General features: G+C 41.6%; 1 protein-coding gene across 7 annotated transcripts in view; it reads left to right on the plus strand.

The window, feature by feature from the left end:
* rhobtb4 (Rho related BTB domain containing 4) overlaps positions 1-13860 on the plus strand; it is a 34969-nt gene that overhangs the window by 15777 nt on the left and 5332 nt on the right. For 4 of the 7 annotated variants that reach the window (XM_077521062.1, XM_077521063.1, XM_077521060.1 and 1 more), the window contains 5 exons: positions 6680-6881; positions 7007-7110; positions 11118-11303; positions 11457-12276; positions 12405-12624. In XM_077521062.1, coding sequence (XP_077377188.1) covers positions 6690-6881; positions 7007-7110; positions 11118-11303; positions 11457-12276; positions 12405-12624 — 1522 coding nt within the window. In that variant the 5' untranslated portion in view covers positions 6680-6689. Of the gene's footprint in view, positions 1-6407; positions 6478-6679; positions 6882-7006; positions 7111-11117; positions 11304-11456; positions 12277-12404; positions 12625-13860 lie in introns of all 7 variants that reach the window. The other 3 variants (XM_077521056.1, XM_077521058.1, XM_077521059.1) reach the window with 1 other exon arrangement.

Genomic DNA, 13860 nt, shown 5'->3' on the forward strand with positions numbered 1-13860 from the left:
GTCACTCTGGAAGTGATTGGCTGCATGGTCACAACGTTATTTAGCTAAATAACCCAATGTTGTGATTCCCAACAGTTTGCTTTGGCAAATTAGTGTTCTGTGAGAGGCCGTATGTACCTCCCGGATTTAACAGGACAGTCTAGTTTGTGTCCGAGTCGAGATTGTTTCATCTCACTCGTGCCCTGCTTTAAAAAAAAAATAAAATAAAAAATGTCCAGTCAGCAATCCGAATGTTTGGGCCACGTGTATGTCAATCACATATTTCATAAACCTGAGAGGTGATTAATAATAATTGTCTTTCTCATGTAAAAAGTTCAATGTACGATACTGCTCTTGCATTACCTGTTCGTGTACTATATTTGCTTTTAAAAAGATGAGTACAATTACAAATTCCAGTTGGTTCAACGTTTGTTGTTATTGTTTAATGAAAATTAAGTCTTTGTTCATAAAAAAATAGATAAAATTTGATCTCCCACTACTTGCACTGGGGATGCAACTGGAACACAGCTACCTCCTGTCTCGTGCAGACATAACGGCCAGTGACTTTACTGTGTGAAAGGCTTTAGAAAGCAAAGCCCGGGGCAGAACCCTGACAGCCTGCATTACATTACTGAGGTGGGTGTTCTCAATGCTCCTTATCAGGTCGAGGTGGAAGGTAAACTCAGGTAATGGAGCGTGTGTTTTTTATTATGTGCTGATGTCATCTTTGGAATAAACACACTTTGTGGTGGCAGTAAGGGATACATAAATAGTGGTGGGTGTAGAGGAAACGAACACCCTTGTTACATTCTTAAATGCATTTTTAAACTGGACAGTTACGTGCCTTGCTGACAAGCACTTCGGCAGGGCGTGGTTTTGCTGGTCAAACAATCTAGCCAGTTGCTGAATGTGCCGTCAATTCCGTAATATAGTGACCTCCGCACTAACAGACGCCGTGCCTCAAGTAATTACCAGCTGCGTTGTCCATTTTAATAAATAAACACTGTTCTTAAAATAGATGGCCCCTTTTTCCCCTCAAGAAAAAAAATAAACAGATGGTGTAATTTTCTTCCTCCTACTCTTACTCCTCCTTTCTCATCTTTTGTTCAGAATTCAATAAAGAAAATGCAGTCAAATGTCCATCCCGAAGAATAAAAAAGCAGTCTACCTCACAGTGCAGTGGTTTAAGGTTTGACTCTTGGCTCCTGTGTGGAGTTTGTATGTCCTATCTGTACATATGTGGTTTTCTCCGACTCTTGTGTTAATCAAAGACTGAATGGTGTCAACATGTCAGCTGTAATAGGCTCAAGCTTACCTGGGACCTTCATAAGGAAAAGTGCTAAAAATATTATGGAAATGGTGATGAAATGCATTTGTTGAACTTATTGATTAAAAACAAATGACATAAAAATCAAGTCTAATCTACTCCGAGTGCTATGTGGTTAACTGTTTCAGATAATGGATGGTTTCAATATCCGCGCATACTGGCTGGCAATAAACATGGCACAATATGATTGGCTACTTGCAGAGTAAATGAAACTCCTTTTTGAAGTTAATTGGAGGCAATTAACTTTTTCTTCTTCTTGGCATGTAAAGGAGGAGTGGGGAGTGAGGAAGACAATATATTGCAAACACAGAGGTTGTTGTGCTGTGATTAAGGTACATTGTCCTAAAAAAAAAAAAAAGTGTCAACGGGTACTAGTTAGCCCCAAGTTAGCTATGTTCTAAAAATAGCTCACTAGTGATTGGACACATACTCACTAAAAAGAATTAAAACAGAATTGTTTATTTATTTAACTTAACATGAGACATGTTTGTTCTGTATATTTTGTATAAAAAATAATAGGTAATAGATTGCGTTTGATGGAAAAAATACTGTCTTTATTTGCCCAAATATTTCAAAAATGGTCATTTTAGAATTGTAATTTTATACTGTGATAAAGAGATATTTTTTCTCACAGTTATAATACCATCAGAATCTAATATCGGCCCGTGCCTAAATGGTACTATAATGAGAAAATTCAGTAGGGCAAACGAACACTCTTTGCATGTTTATAGTAATGGTAATACTATAATGAATACAGCACTTGGTGCAAAATAGAGAGAAACAAGCAAGCTGAGAGGTGGACAAGGAGTAGGTGGCAAACATGGCCAGCGAAGGAGGAATGAAGGACAAGAAAGGAAGGCGTGAAGAAGACCTCAGTATTGTTGAACATGAAAGCTTGATACTATCGTTCATTGGGATGTTTGCATACCAGCGCGTGCCTCCAGCAGTGGGCCAGGCAAGTTTGTGTCGGCATGCGTGCTTGCGTGTCTTTGAGGTCCACCGTCAGCCATCGGGGGAGCCAAGCAGAGGCTGCAGACCCGATTATGTAAGCAGTCTGTGCCAGCTGCGCCTCTGGCACTCACCGTCTCCAACACCTAAATAACACAAACAAAAGCTAGTAAAACACGTCACCAAATTAGGAAGAATACTTGCATATGCAATAATAAAATTTCCTCCAACAACGCTTCCAAATAGAAGTCAAGCCTGTTTTCTTAAGCTGTGGTAGCATAACGCGAGTGGCTATTGGGGTCATTTCTTGCCAGGCAGGGAAGCAGAGTCTTGTGATTAGGATGAACTCGAGGCCAAAGAAAATGGACCCAAAAAGTGGTGTGTTGTGCCATGAGTGTTCGCTTCCAGTGGATCCCGAAAGGTGTTACATAACAGAACGAGGGGAGCAAAAGTGGGTGTGGGAGGGGTTGACGATCGGCTTAATGCTGCTTTTTGACTGTCATTCAGTAAAGTGGGACGTCCAGAGATGGATTTATACATCTGTAGATGGATGTGAGTGAGCATCTATCAGAGTGTTACTATCATAAAAGTAAGGAAGAAGGAGGGGGCGATTCAGTCTGTGGGAGAGGAGGAGTGGTTGAGTGGGCACAGCTGGGAAGAAGCCAGACAAAGCTCAGCAGCAGAGGGATGAATGAAATGACTTAACAAGGAAGTAGAAACACAGCAGCGAAATGATGCACAGCTGTTTAACAAAAAAACAAAAGTCAACGTTTTGGATGCACATTTTACACATAATGTTAACACGAAATACTCAGAATTCAAATTTCCACCGAATGTGTGTGGGGGGGGGGAACTATATGCAAGCACATTTGACATTTAAAAAAATACCCTGCACATTTATTTATATCAAAAGTTGATTGCTGTAACATAGAGTAATAATTTGAACTTTTCCTCTTGACTACAAAAAAAAAAATCTTCCTTTTCCTACATACATTCCAGCAGTCATCTTTGTTGCCATGCAGTGGTGATGACTGACAAAGCAGATCAAGTCTAGACAATCGTGTGCAGTTCACAAGAGGTCATTGGCTACAAATGAAACCTGAGCTTAGCGGCTTCTCTTTCCGTTCCTCCGAGCTGCACCGCTGCACCCTTATAAATGCTCAGCTCCTCTATAAATAATTGTGGTAGCCGGGATAAGATCATTACAATTCAAACACAGACCAGATAGCAGGTGCTTAACATGTCGAGGAGATAATTGGGTTATGGCTGTTGACCAACACAATGTAGGTCCACGGATGGATGGGTTGCTCTGGATCTCCTTGCGTGTCTGTCCACGCCAGCAGCTGCTCACTCCATTAGACACTCAACATGCACAAACAGTACATGCCATTCGTCACTCTTACTTCCTCTCCCCAAGCGCTAGGATAAGGGTTGAATTCTTACCACAAACATGCTTGGTTATTGTTGGTTTTGCACTTTTGATCCCTGTGGCATGACCGACTGATTGTAATACCGGGTGACAGTCCTCTCCTCCTCCCTAAGACTCAAATAATCCCTCACTGGCTCGTCTCTGTGGAAATCCCACTCACACATCTGATTTTGTATTGGGAGCGCCGAGAGCTTTAACACTGTAACCTGAGGCTTTGATGATTTATTTTTTATTTTTTTGTCTTTCTGAGATGGTGTTAACCTCTTCAAAATGCATAAAGCCTAATTCATTTTGACCTTTAACTTAATCGTCTCTGTGGATGTTTGAGTTAAAACACTGTTTACATTCAGGTATAGATGTCAAAGTGAAGGTTAACATTAGCTTGTTCTTAAGTAGTCAAGGCTTGGGCAGCGTATCTTTCTCAATCACACTTTGACTGTGCTCAGAAAGCAAATCGGACCCAAGTTCCTTTTTTTTTTTCAATATTTACTGCTTTGACCTCATGAATTTATTGTCCATAGCAAGGCTTTACTTACTATCTAAAAGCTACCAAACTGTGTCCTTGCATTGGATGCACACAAATCACTCAACTGGTCTTGAAATAATACTTACATTCTGAGAAGATAGAATGCAAAATTCTGGATGTTCACATCTTCTAATGGAAATACAAGTTGGGCGAAGTTTTAATCGTACTTGAGAACAGTTTGATTTAACCTACCCTATTATCGGCTCTATCTGGGTTGTTTTGTTGAACAATTTTGGTGGTACATACACAGCAAACACATCATAAAATAATGGCAGGTGGAAGTACTTTATGATTGTCTAAAAACATGCATTATTAGGTACAAAGAGGTTGACGGACCATTGAGAAACTGTCACACCAACATTGTCATATAGAAAGTGAAGAATGACGGTGATGAAAGTAGTTAAAATAATGATAGAATTCAGATTACTGCATGTCTCCCTTACATGGATGTGTCACAGCCAGACAGACATTAAGGAAAATACAAGTAATTTGTCAATCTTGCTAAGACACTCGTATTTTCAGGATATTTAACTCAGGGAATTGACATTTTTCTTTAGCTCATACATCCACCTCCGTCCTGACTGATTTAATTGTTTGTTAATGATACCTGACTGTTGTTGGTTGATAAGCAGGTTGGAGATGTGTGACGACTCAAAGTGCAGGTCAGGGCTCATGGTGTGGCTCATGTGTCTAGTCGGTGAACGGATGCCATTTTTAGCTGATCGTATCAGCTGGTGCCGAACTTAAGACAACCACGTCAATGGAATACCAAGCAGGGGCCTTTTATGAATGTTTCATAGGTTCTATTTATGAGTCTGCCGAGTGGTTGAAAAACTTTCAGGGATTATTGGATCGGTAAAACTGTGTGCGGGGGATGGTTATGCAACAGAGAAGATTCTACAAGGGCTGTGTGTACAAAATTGGCATTCAAATGTTTGCTTTGCGGTTTGGCAAATGAAAAATGGGAAGGCTGTCTTCAGTTAAATTATTTTGTAAGTGAGTCCTTAGAGCTGCACACTGATCTTTGTTTGCCGTGTTTGTTGACAGGTAGTCAAAGACACATTTGGTCTATTGTGGGGAATTGAGTCTTGAGCAAAATGGCACACTTTTACTGGGGAGAAAGTAAGCGCTGATAGTTCCTTTTGCCATTTTCCTGTTCATTGTTTGCAGGAGTGGCGTCAAACTTGTAGAGTGAAACGATAACCCCCAAGACCCCGCCTCTTTTCACGCATAATCCAATCACAGTCGTCATCCAGCTACTGTGCTCTCGCACACAGTGTTCATCTCATCACCTTTCTTCTTCTTTTGGAGTTATTGTCATCAGCGTTATCGTCAACACATCGGCTGAAGTTTGACAGCAAACCGATACCACTGTGAGTGCTCAACTCTTGAGTAGTCACTGATACCAAGTGATACCATACCAAAAAAAAAAAAAGGAAAACAATGATGTGCAATTTTATGTTAGTTTGATTTCTAATTTGTTGTTCCTGCTCCTAAACAGCCGCAAGAGGGCGGCCGATACTGGTATCAGCTGCCAAGTACCAATATCTTGAAATAAGGTCTGATATCGGTACTTTCTCATATTTTAGGGGCACTCTACATTTAGGGGTGGTCTCAAACCCTGTAAGGTAACTCGAATATTAAAAATAGCACTCAGAAACACCACAGACTAAAATCGCAATTTTAAACATGGTTAAATCAGTGCTTCTCAAACTTCCCAAGTAAGAAGAAATTATTTTGTAATAATAATTTTCTGCCGTGACTATAAATAGTATCATTTGTCTATAAAATTGTTGTAAGTACACCTCTGCAGGGGAACTAATACTCCTTGCGAGTCTCTGACAATGAGAGCGCTACTGCCACCTACTGTAGTGGATGTGCAATTACACTTTATTCTATTATGGCAAAAAAGAAAAACATGCCAGCACTACCTTGTATTTCTACCCACTATTTGAGAAGAACTGGGTTAAATTAATACCTGTATGACTTGATGCATATTCAGCATTATTACCATCTCTTGTGTTGCTGTTTGCTCAGCTTAGAGTCATCATCATCTGTATTTTCCTCCTATATCCTGTACAATTTTGTAACAAGCTGTCCAACATTCACAAGGTGACTAAAATTGAGGTTAGATATGCAAGGTGATAAAAGGACAGTGCGCTCAGACAACGTCATCTCTCTTTTTTTTCTCTGGGTAGTGTTACAGAAATAGCTCTGCAGTCCCTCCATGTGTTCTGGAGAGGAGTTGGCAGAGTCCTCCAAATACTGGTCAGTGACGCTCAGAGCCTTGTCAAAGCCACCCTAGCCTGGCTGGCATCTAGAAGCCACTGTGCCTACATGCCAAGAGCCTCGACTGTCCCAATGATGACTCATTCCCCTTGGGAAGCCTGATCAATAGAACTTTTTTTGTTGTTGTTGTTTTTATTTAAAAATAAACTGACCTCTTGCCCTTTTTTCCCCTTCTCCCCAGGGCCCTCTCCATGGATATAGACACAGACTATGAGCGGCCCAATGTGGAAACCATTAAATGTGTGGTGGTAGGGGACAATGCAGTGGGCAAGACCAGGCTTATATGTGCCCGGGCTTGCAATGCCACCCTCACACAGTATCAGCTGCTCGCCACCCACGTGCCAACCGTTTGGGCCATCGACCAGTATCGCGTATGCCAAGAGGTGGGCACACAACATGCACAAGACACACAGAATAAAGCGTGGAGGAAACGGAATGAATAAAAGAAAAGTTGCACCGAGTAAAGTCGAATGGTGGTGTTGTTTTTGTGCGTGCTGTTATGCTACAGGTGTTAGAGAGATCTCGTGATGTTGTGGACGAGGTCAGTGTGTCCCTTCGGCTTTGGGACACATTCGGGGACCATCACAAGGACCGACGATTTGCTTATGGCAGGTGAGACCACACTGTACTGTACTACAAAATCAAATGATCGGCTGCTTTAAAACACAATTACTCTTATTTTTCTTGTATTAATTGCAGATATTTTAAAGCACTGAACCTATTAAGTGAAAATAAAAAAAATCACGCCTAGTGGGGTGGAGGGCTGGAGAATTTACACGGTTTTTCTGTGTGACCCAACCAGCAGCGCTTTTTAGCTGAACTCTGCCCTCAGGCTGTTACATCCTTTCTCCAGCAGACATGATTGGATCATGGCTTGATCCTCTTACTCGGCATGCCTGGATCAAAGCTGCTTTATTGGCATGAAATGCAAAAGTAATTAAGCAAAACCGGCAACGAGAATGTCAAAATACAGAGCGTGATCTTGATTTGATACATTTTGCTGTTCTCCCATGCTAATAAGCAGCATGTTTTTTTGTTTTGTTTTTTTGTAGGGAATCATACAAAACATATTTGAAATACATTTAAATCCCAGTGAACTCCTGTAATGCATTACATAATTCGACCGATTTAGATATTGCATAATATTAGTACAATTGTGTTGTGTTGGTCTAATCCAAAAGGAATTCTTCATGAACTAGAAAATAACTTCCTAACATTGTATGTCATCTTCCATTAGCTCAGCTTGCTAATATAAAGAGAAACAAACCCAAATATGGTGCTGCAGGATTTGTATTTATTTTTTTATCTAAGGCGAAAGTTTTCAGACAGTCCTCCTTCTTAATAGTGAGATGGCCAAATATGGTTCTAAAGACTTAGCAAAGGCTTTTTACAGTAAAAATATGCCGTAGTTTCCTACTAATCCCAGCGCATTAACTCTATTTTTGTACCAAATCCTACTAAATTCACATGAAAACAGGCTGGAGATATACAGTAATAGAACATTGCACAGTCATCCAGGTGCAGTGGATATAAAAAGTCTACACACCCCTGTACGAATGCCAAAAAGAATGAGATCAATATAAATCAGTTCAAATGTTTCGCACCATTAATGTGACCTTTAACCTCTTGAACTCAAAAAAGGAGAGATGAAAATGGTAAGACAGGGAAATTAAAAAATAAAGCTGGGGGTGTAGACTTTTATATCCACTGTACACACAATAATATGCAGCGTTTCACATGTTGACTCAGTTGTCTGTCCCTGTTTGTGTACGTTTCCACACCTTCGCTAATGATCCGGATGCTTTGTCAGCCTGCAGTCAGCTGATAAAGACGCAGCGCCAGCTCAGCTGTTTTCTGCTTGCCCGCCTGCCTGACGTCTGCAGCGGCAGGCGTCAACCTCACATCCTCCTCCTCCCGTCTTTGTCCATTCACTTGTTCATTGGCGCGCGTCTCACCTCCCATGAGCGCATGACTAAGCTCACGTCACACATCATCTTCCTCTCTTTGTTGATACCAAAACTCAAAACATGACATCAAGGATTGTCACATGCCTTGTTAGGAGTGGAAAATTCAGGTTGGGGGGGAATACAGTCTTATTATTGAAAATAGGCTAAGTCACACTTAACCTCAGCCTCAACTATGTTTTTCTATTTGCAATCTGCACCAATATAAATAATTATTAAGAAAGAAAATGTTTCTCCTGCTAATTAATGCAGTTTCTAAAGAAGCATTGTTCTTGCAAGCGGATTTTGGGACTGAGAGACATTATGTGACAGTAGGCTAATACACATTTCATTGCTATTGAGAAAAATCAGATTTATTATAGGATATGTCTGATGTGCGTGCGTGTGTGCATGTGCATGCGTGTCTTACATAATCAGAAAACTGGTGACCTTTGTAGTGTGGATGCACCACATAAACACATGCAACGCTGACAGGCCCATTTATGTCATATAATAGCTGGCGGTCAATTATTAGCCCTAACACAGTCTTTAAATCCATCCGCATTATTCCTGAAAAGTCACAACCCAAACAATCACACCACGCAAAACATTCATACGCAAAGATCATCATAGATTATTACCTGATTTTATTCAATAAATGTTTCTTATTGGATCCTCAGTTCTACTCTACACTGTAGTGCAGTAGGACAGCAATGCAGTGATCCTATTAGTATACAAGTCCAATCCATGGTGGTAAGACTTGGCTGTGTGTCCGTGTGTGATGTAATGGCTTGCTAGTGTATTGTATGTCAAATGGAAAATGAGTTTAGGTGAGATTACACTGGGAAAAGTAAAGAAGCAGGGTGTGTACAGCCCAAAAAAAAAAAGTAACTTGTCACAAGGCCTGTTGGTTTTATTGAGCCACATTAAAATGTCTCTCCTATGCAGTATGGTCTTTTGTTTTTGTTTATTATTGTTTTGTTTTGTTTCGCCCGCCCCATACACACACACACACACACACACACACACACACACACACACACACACACACACACACATTTTGTTCATAAATTTTCAGGAATAACTCTACTTCTGTCCACTATCCGTCCACACAAACAGCATAATATTTTCTTCTTTTTTTTTTCATGCAGCATTTTCCGCATTATGCTTTTGATTGGCTGAAATAGCATTACTATGAGAGAGCTTTTCACGCCACCTGTTGCTTTGGCATGTGCCCGACTGCCTCTGAATGTATTTTGATGTGTAGTGACTCATCCCAAAGAATGTCTATAAAAATACTTGTTACACACCATACACACCAGTGTACACACGTTCCAATGTATGGTTTCTTTGTTTCTTTCTTTCTTTCCTTCTTTTTTTTTTTTTTTTTAAGAGGAAATCAACCTTAAACATTTCTTGACAGAAATGTGTTATATGTGACCTTACTAATCTAAAAATAATATTCTGATTAATATTAATTTTATGGAATATGAGTTATGGAGCTGCGATTGGCTGGCAACCAGTCCAGGGTGTCCCCCGCCTACTGCCCAGAGCCAGCTGAGATAGGCGCCAGCACCCCCCGCGACCCTTGTGAGGAATAAGCGGTCAAGAAAATGAATGGATGGATGAGTTATGGAGCAAAATCCTTGCCATTTTTATCCATCTCAGGGGTCGGCTATTTTGCCACTTGCCATCGAGTGAAAATGACATCACAGTTGCTCAGGTCTCAGGTAAAAATCACAGCTCATCTTCAGAACACAAGTGTGCTGTGATTGGTCGTTGCCTGAGTCCCGAGTAACTGTGGTATCATCTTTAGTCAAGTTGTCATCTGAGACCCGAGCAACTGTGATGTCATTTTCACTCGACGTCAAGTAGAAAAATGGCGGCCTTCTGATATTTATAAAAACTGCTGGATTTTGCTGCTTAACTCATATTCCACTAACACAAGAATTTTTTTTTTAAGGGGACTGTGTTGCCTTCTCCTTTAAATTACATGAAATTAATGGACTTTTTCTCCTCTTCTAATTTCTGATTACTGATCATACAAAAGCACCACGATTACCAATAACTTGAAATAAAGACGGGTATCTGCACAATACCGGTTTCTGGTATTAGTATCCATCCCTCCCCCTCACAAAAGCATATCCAAAAAAAAATGAAGTCAATGTGAGGTGTGTTTTTATTTTTTTATTTTTTTTATTTTTTTTTATTTTTTTAAGTACCTACAGCATGTGGCACTGTCATCCTTGTAATAGAATTACTAAATGACCAAAGTCACACAGCTCTTTTAAACATTACCTAGAAGCATGTCCAAACAGAACTGTTTATTTGTTAACAGACCAACCATGGATGTGTGTTTGTGTGCATATTTGTGTACATATTTATCCTTAGTCTTTTTAAGCAATATATCCTCAAGACCTTATAAGATAATACACATAGGTCTTAAAGATCAGCAACCCCTGGATCATAATGCTTTTGTAAATTTAAAGTGACAATTATTCAGTGAATCAGTGGCATCGCTCCCTCATGTTGTTCCCTTGCTCTATCAAAGTTCATGAAAACTAAAAAATAAAATACAGCTTTTATCCGTCATCCTTGTTTCCTGTCTTATCTCTGATCCCAGTTCATTTTGAGCAGATGAAGCAACGGTTGTTTATCTTCCTTCCTGATCTCCAGGTCGGATGTGGTGGTGCTTTGCTTCTCTCTGGCTAATCCCAATTCCCTGCGCCACGTCCGCACCATGTGGTTTCCGGAGATCAAGCACTTCTGTCCACGGACGCCCATCATCCTGGTCGGCTGCCAGCTGGATCTCCGCTACGCTGACCTGGATGCGGTTAATCGTGCCCGTCGACCCCTTGCCAAGTGAGAAGCCTTCCATATCCGTCCTTAATGGACAGATTTTGGTCGGAATTGAACTTTTTAGGACTTTTTAGTGGTTTTAGGGGAGTAATCCCCGCCGTCATTCACATTGCATCACCAGCCTTAATACCATCATGATCTTTTCTAACCCCACAGACCCATCAAACCGACCGATATCCTTCCTCCCGAGAGAGGTCATGAGGTGGCAAAGGAGCTGGGGATACCCTACTACGAGACGAGCATCGTAGCCCAGTTTGGAGTCAAGGATGTATTTGACAACGCCATCAGAGCTGCCCTCATCTCCCGTCGTCACCTGCAGTTCTGGAAATCCCACCTGAAGAAGGTCCAAAGGCCACTTCTCCAGGCACCCTTCCTCCCCCCTCGCCCACCACGGCCCATAGTGGGAATTCCAGACCCACCTCCAACCGACGGTGAGGGCCCTGACTCCCTCTTCTGCCACCCGCTCTGCGCAGATGTTGTTTTTCTGCTGCAGGGCGGCTCCACTCGTGTTTTCGCGCACAAAGTGTATCTGGCTACTTCCTGCTCCAAATTCTATGACCTCTTCACCCTTGAACTTGGTGCATCCTGCACGGGGCCACAAGGGGAGGAGGACAACAGCAAGGAAAGCTCGGACAGCGGGGAGGAAGATGAGCAGAGTAGAAGAGGAGCCAAGGAGCAAGCTGGGCGCACGAAAAGCCTAGACATTGATAAAGACGGGGTCGATGGCTGCGTGCGGGGCCTGAATCGACCCCCGCTGCTCCAGCGCGGCTCGTTACGGACATCCCAGAGTGATAATGCACTCCCCTCTCGAGCCCAGTACTCGCTGGGGACTCCTGTGAGTGGCCGGGCACTTTCGGGATGGGGAAGAGGCTTCCTGAGTGTTTGTCTGGAGCATGTTGATGACCCCATGACTGGGCGACCACGACTAATGACTGTGGTAGTCATGGATGCGCTCATACAAGAGGAACCATTCAAGGTGATGGGTTTCATATTCAGTTTATGGGTAGTAAACCACATACAGTATATACTGTACATACATGCATATATTATGCAGTCTTGGAATCGTTTCAGATGCATTTAATTGACCTCGTGCTCTTGTTCCAGGCCGTGTTGCAGTACTTGTACACTGGCAGCCTAGATGAAGGTCGAGGAGACCTGATGCAGGTGGCCACCATCGCTGAGCTACTTGAGGTGTTCGACCTGCGGATGATGGTGGCCAATGTGCTCAACAGGGAGAGTTTCATGAACCAGGAGATAACCAAGGCGTTCCATGTCCGCAGAGCCAACCGCATCAAGGAGTGTCTTAACAAAGGCACTTTTGCTGGTAATCCTTTGTGCTGATTAACCCTTCAATAGCATTGGTGCCATTGCAGATCTTTTACATGTATGCATCATGCAGATGTTTTACATGTATGCATAAGTTAATTCAGTGGTTCTTAACCTGGGTTTGATGGGGGCTTGGTGGGTTAGTCGGTTAGGCGGTGGTTAAGAGTCAATTCATTGATTTGTGATGATTTGTCCCGCTTGACAATCATTGGCTGCAGGTGATCACACTACATTGCTTGGCCTATTTATGTTCAGTAGTCCACTTGTGACTGTTGTGATAGTGTGTCGTGTGATTTCTTCATTATTGGAATCTCTTCATACTAACTATGTCGAGCAAAAAAACCCAAAAACATTTGGCGTTCCACAGGGTTCAATTCTGGAGCCTCTGCTGTTTTCATTGATCTGCTGCCGCTGTGTTCCAGTAGGCTACTTTCCTGGTTACATTTTGTTCACTAGAAAACCCTACACTACTGTCTTAAATTCGAAGAAAGTATATATTTCATTTTTCATTAAAGAAGGGTTCGGTGAATGCGTGTAGGAAACTGGTGGGGTTCATTCAGTACCTCCAACAAGGTTAAGAACCACTAAGTTAATGGTTGTGAGTGAAAGATGCAAAAGTGAACTACAAAACTTCTCTTTCAATCTCTAACAATGTACGCTAAGTGTACATTTGATATCACTGTATATTTAACATTGTATTTCTCCAAGAGAATATGCATTTTGTATTTGGTGGTTTCCTTTGTAGTCATCAAACAATTTGATGACTGACTGGCACTTCAGTCTGCTTGTCTCAGTCCTTCCGTGCCTTCTTTGTTTGTGTAGTGGTGTCTGTCCCTCTAAGCTGTTGTGTTTGCATGCTATCACAGCCAATGTCATGCATCTGCTGTGCTTCAACACAGCCTGTCTTGCATTCGCTCCTTCGTGTTCATTCACAGTCATCGTTATCATCATAATGATGGCAGGCTTTCTCATAACGCTAACAAGAGTTTCCCTCAATGAATAGTTACTTGATGAATTGTTCTAAAAGATGATCTGCTTTATCTATTTAGAACTGGAAGTCAAGAGATCAGGAAAATTATCTTTGTGATACATGCCACGATTAATTGACTATACGATCAGTTTTGATTGATATCAACACATGTCAATACACGGTTTACCCCATTTCCTATACCTTACGTCTGTTCTCCTTCCCTTACTCTCAAAAGCTGTTTTGTCCCTCTGTCAATTTATCTCT

This window comes from Festucalex cinctus, chromosome 5, assembly GCF_051991245.1.
Source record: "Festucalex cinctus isolate MCC-2025b chromosome 5, RoL_Fcin_1.0, whole genome shotgun sequence".
Lineage (NCBI taxonomy): Eukaryota > Metazoa > Chordata > Actinopteri > Syngnathiformes > Syngnathidae > Festucalex > Festucalex cinctus.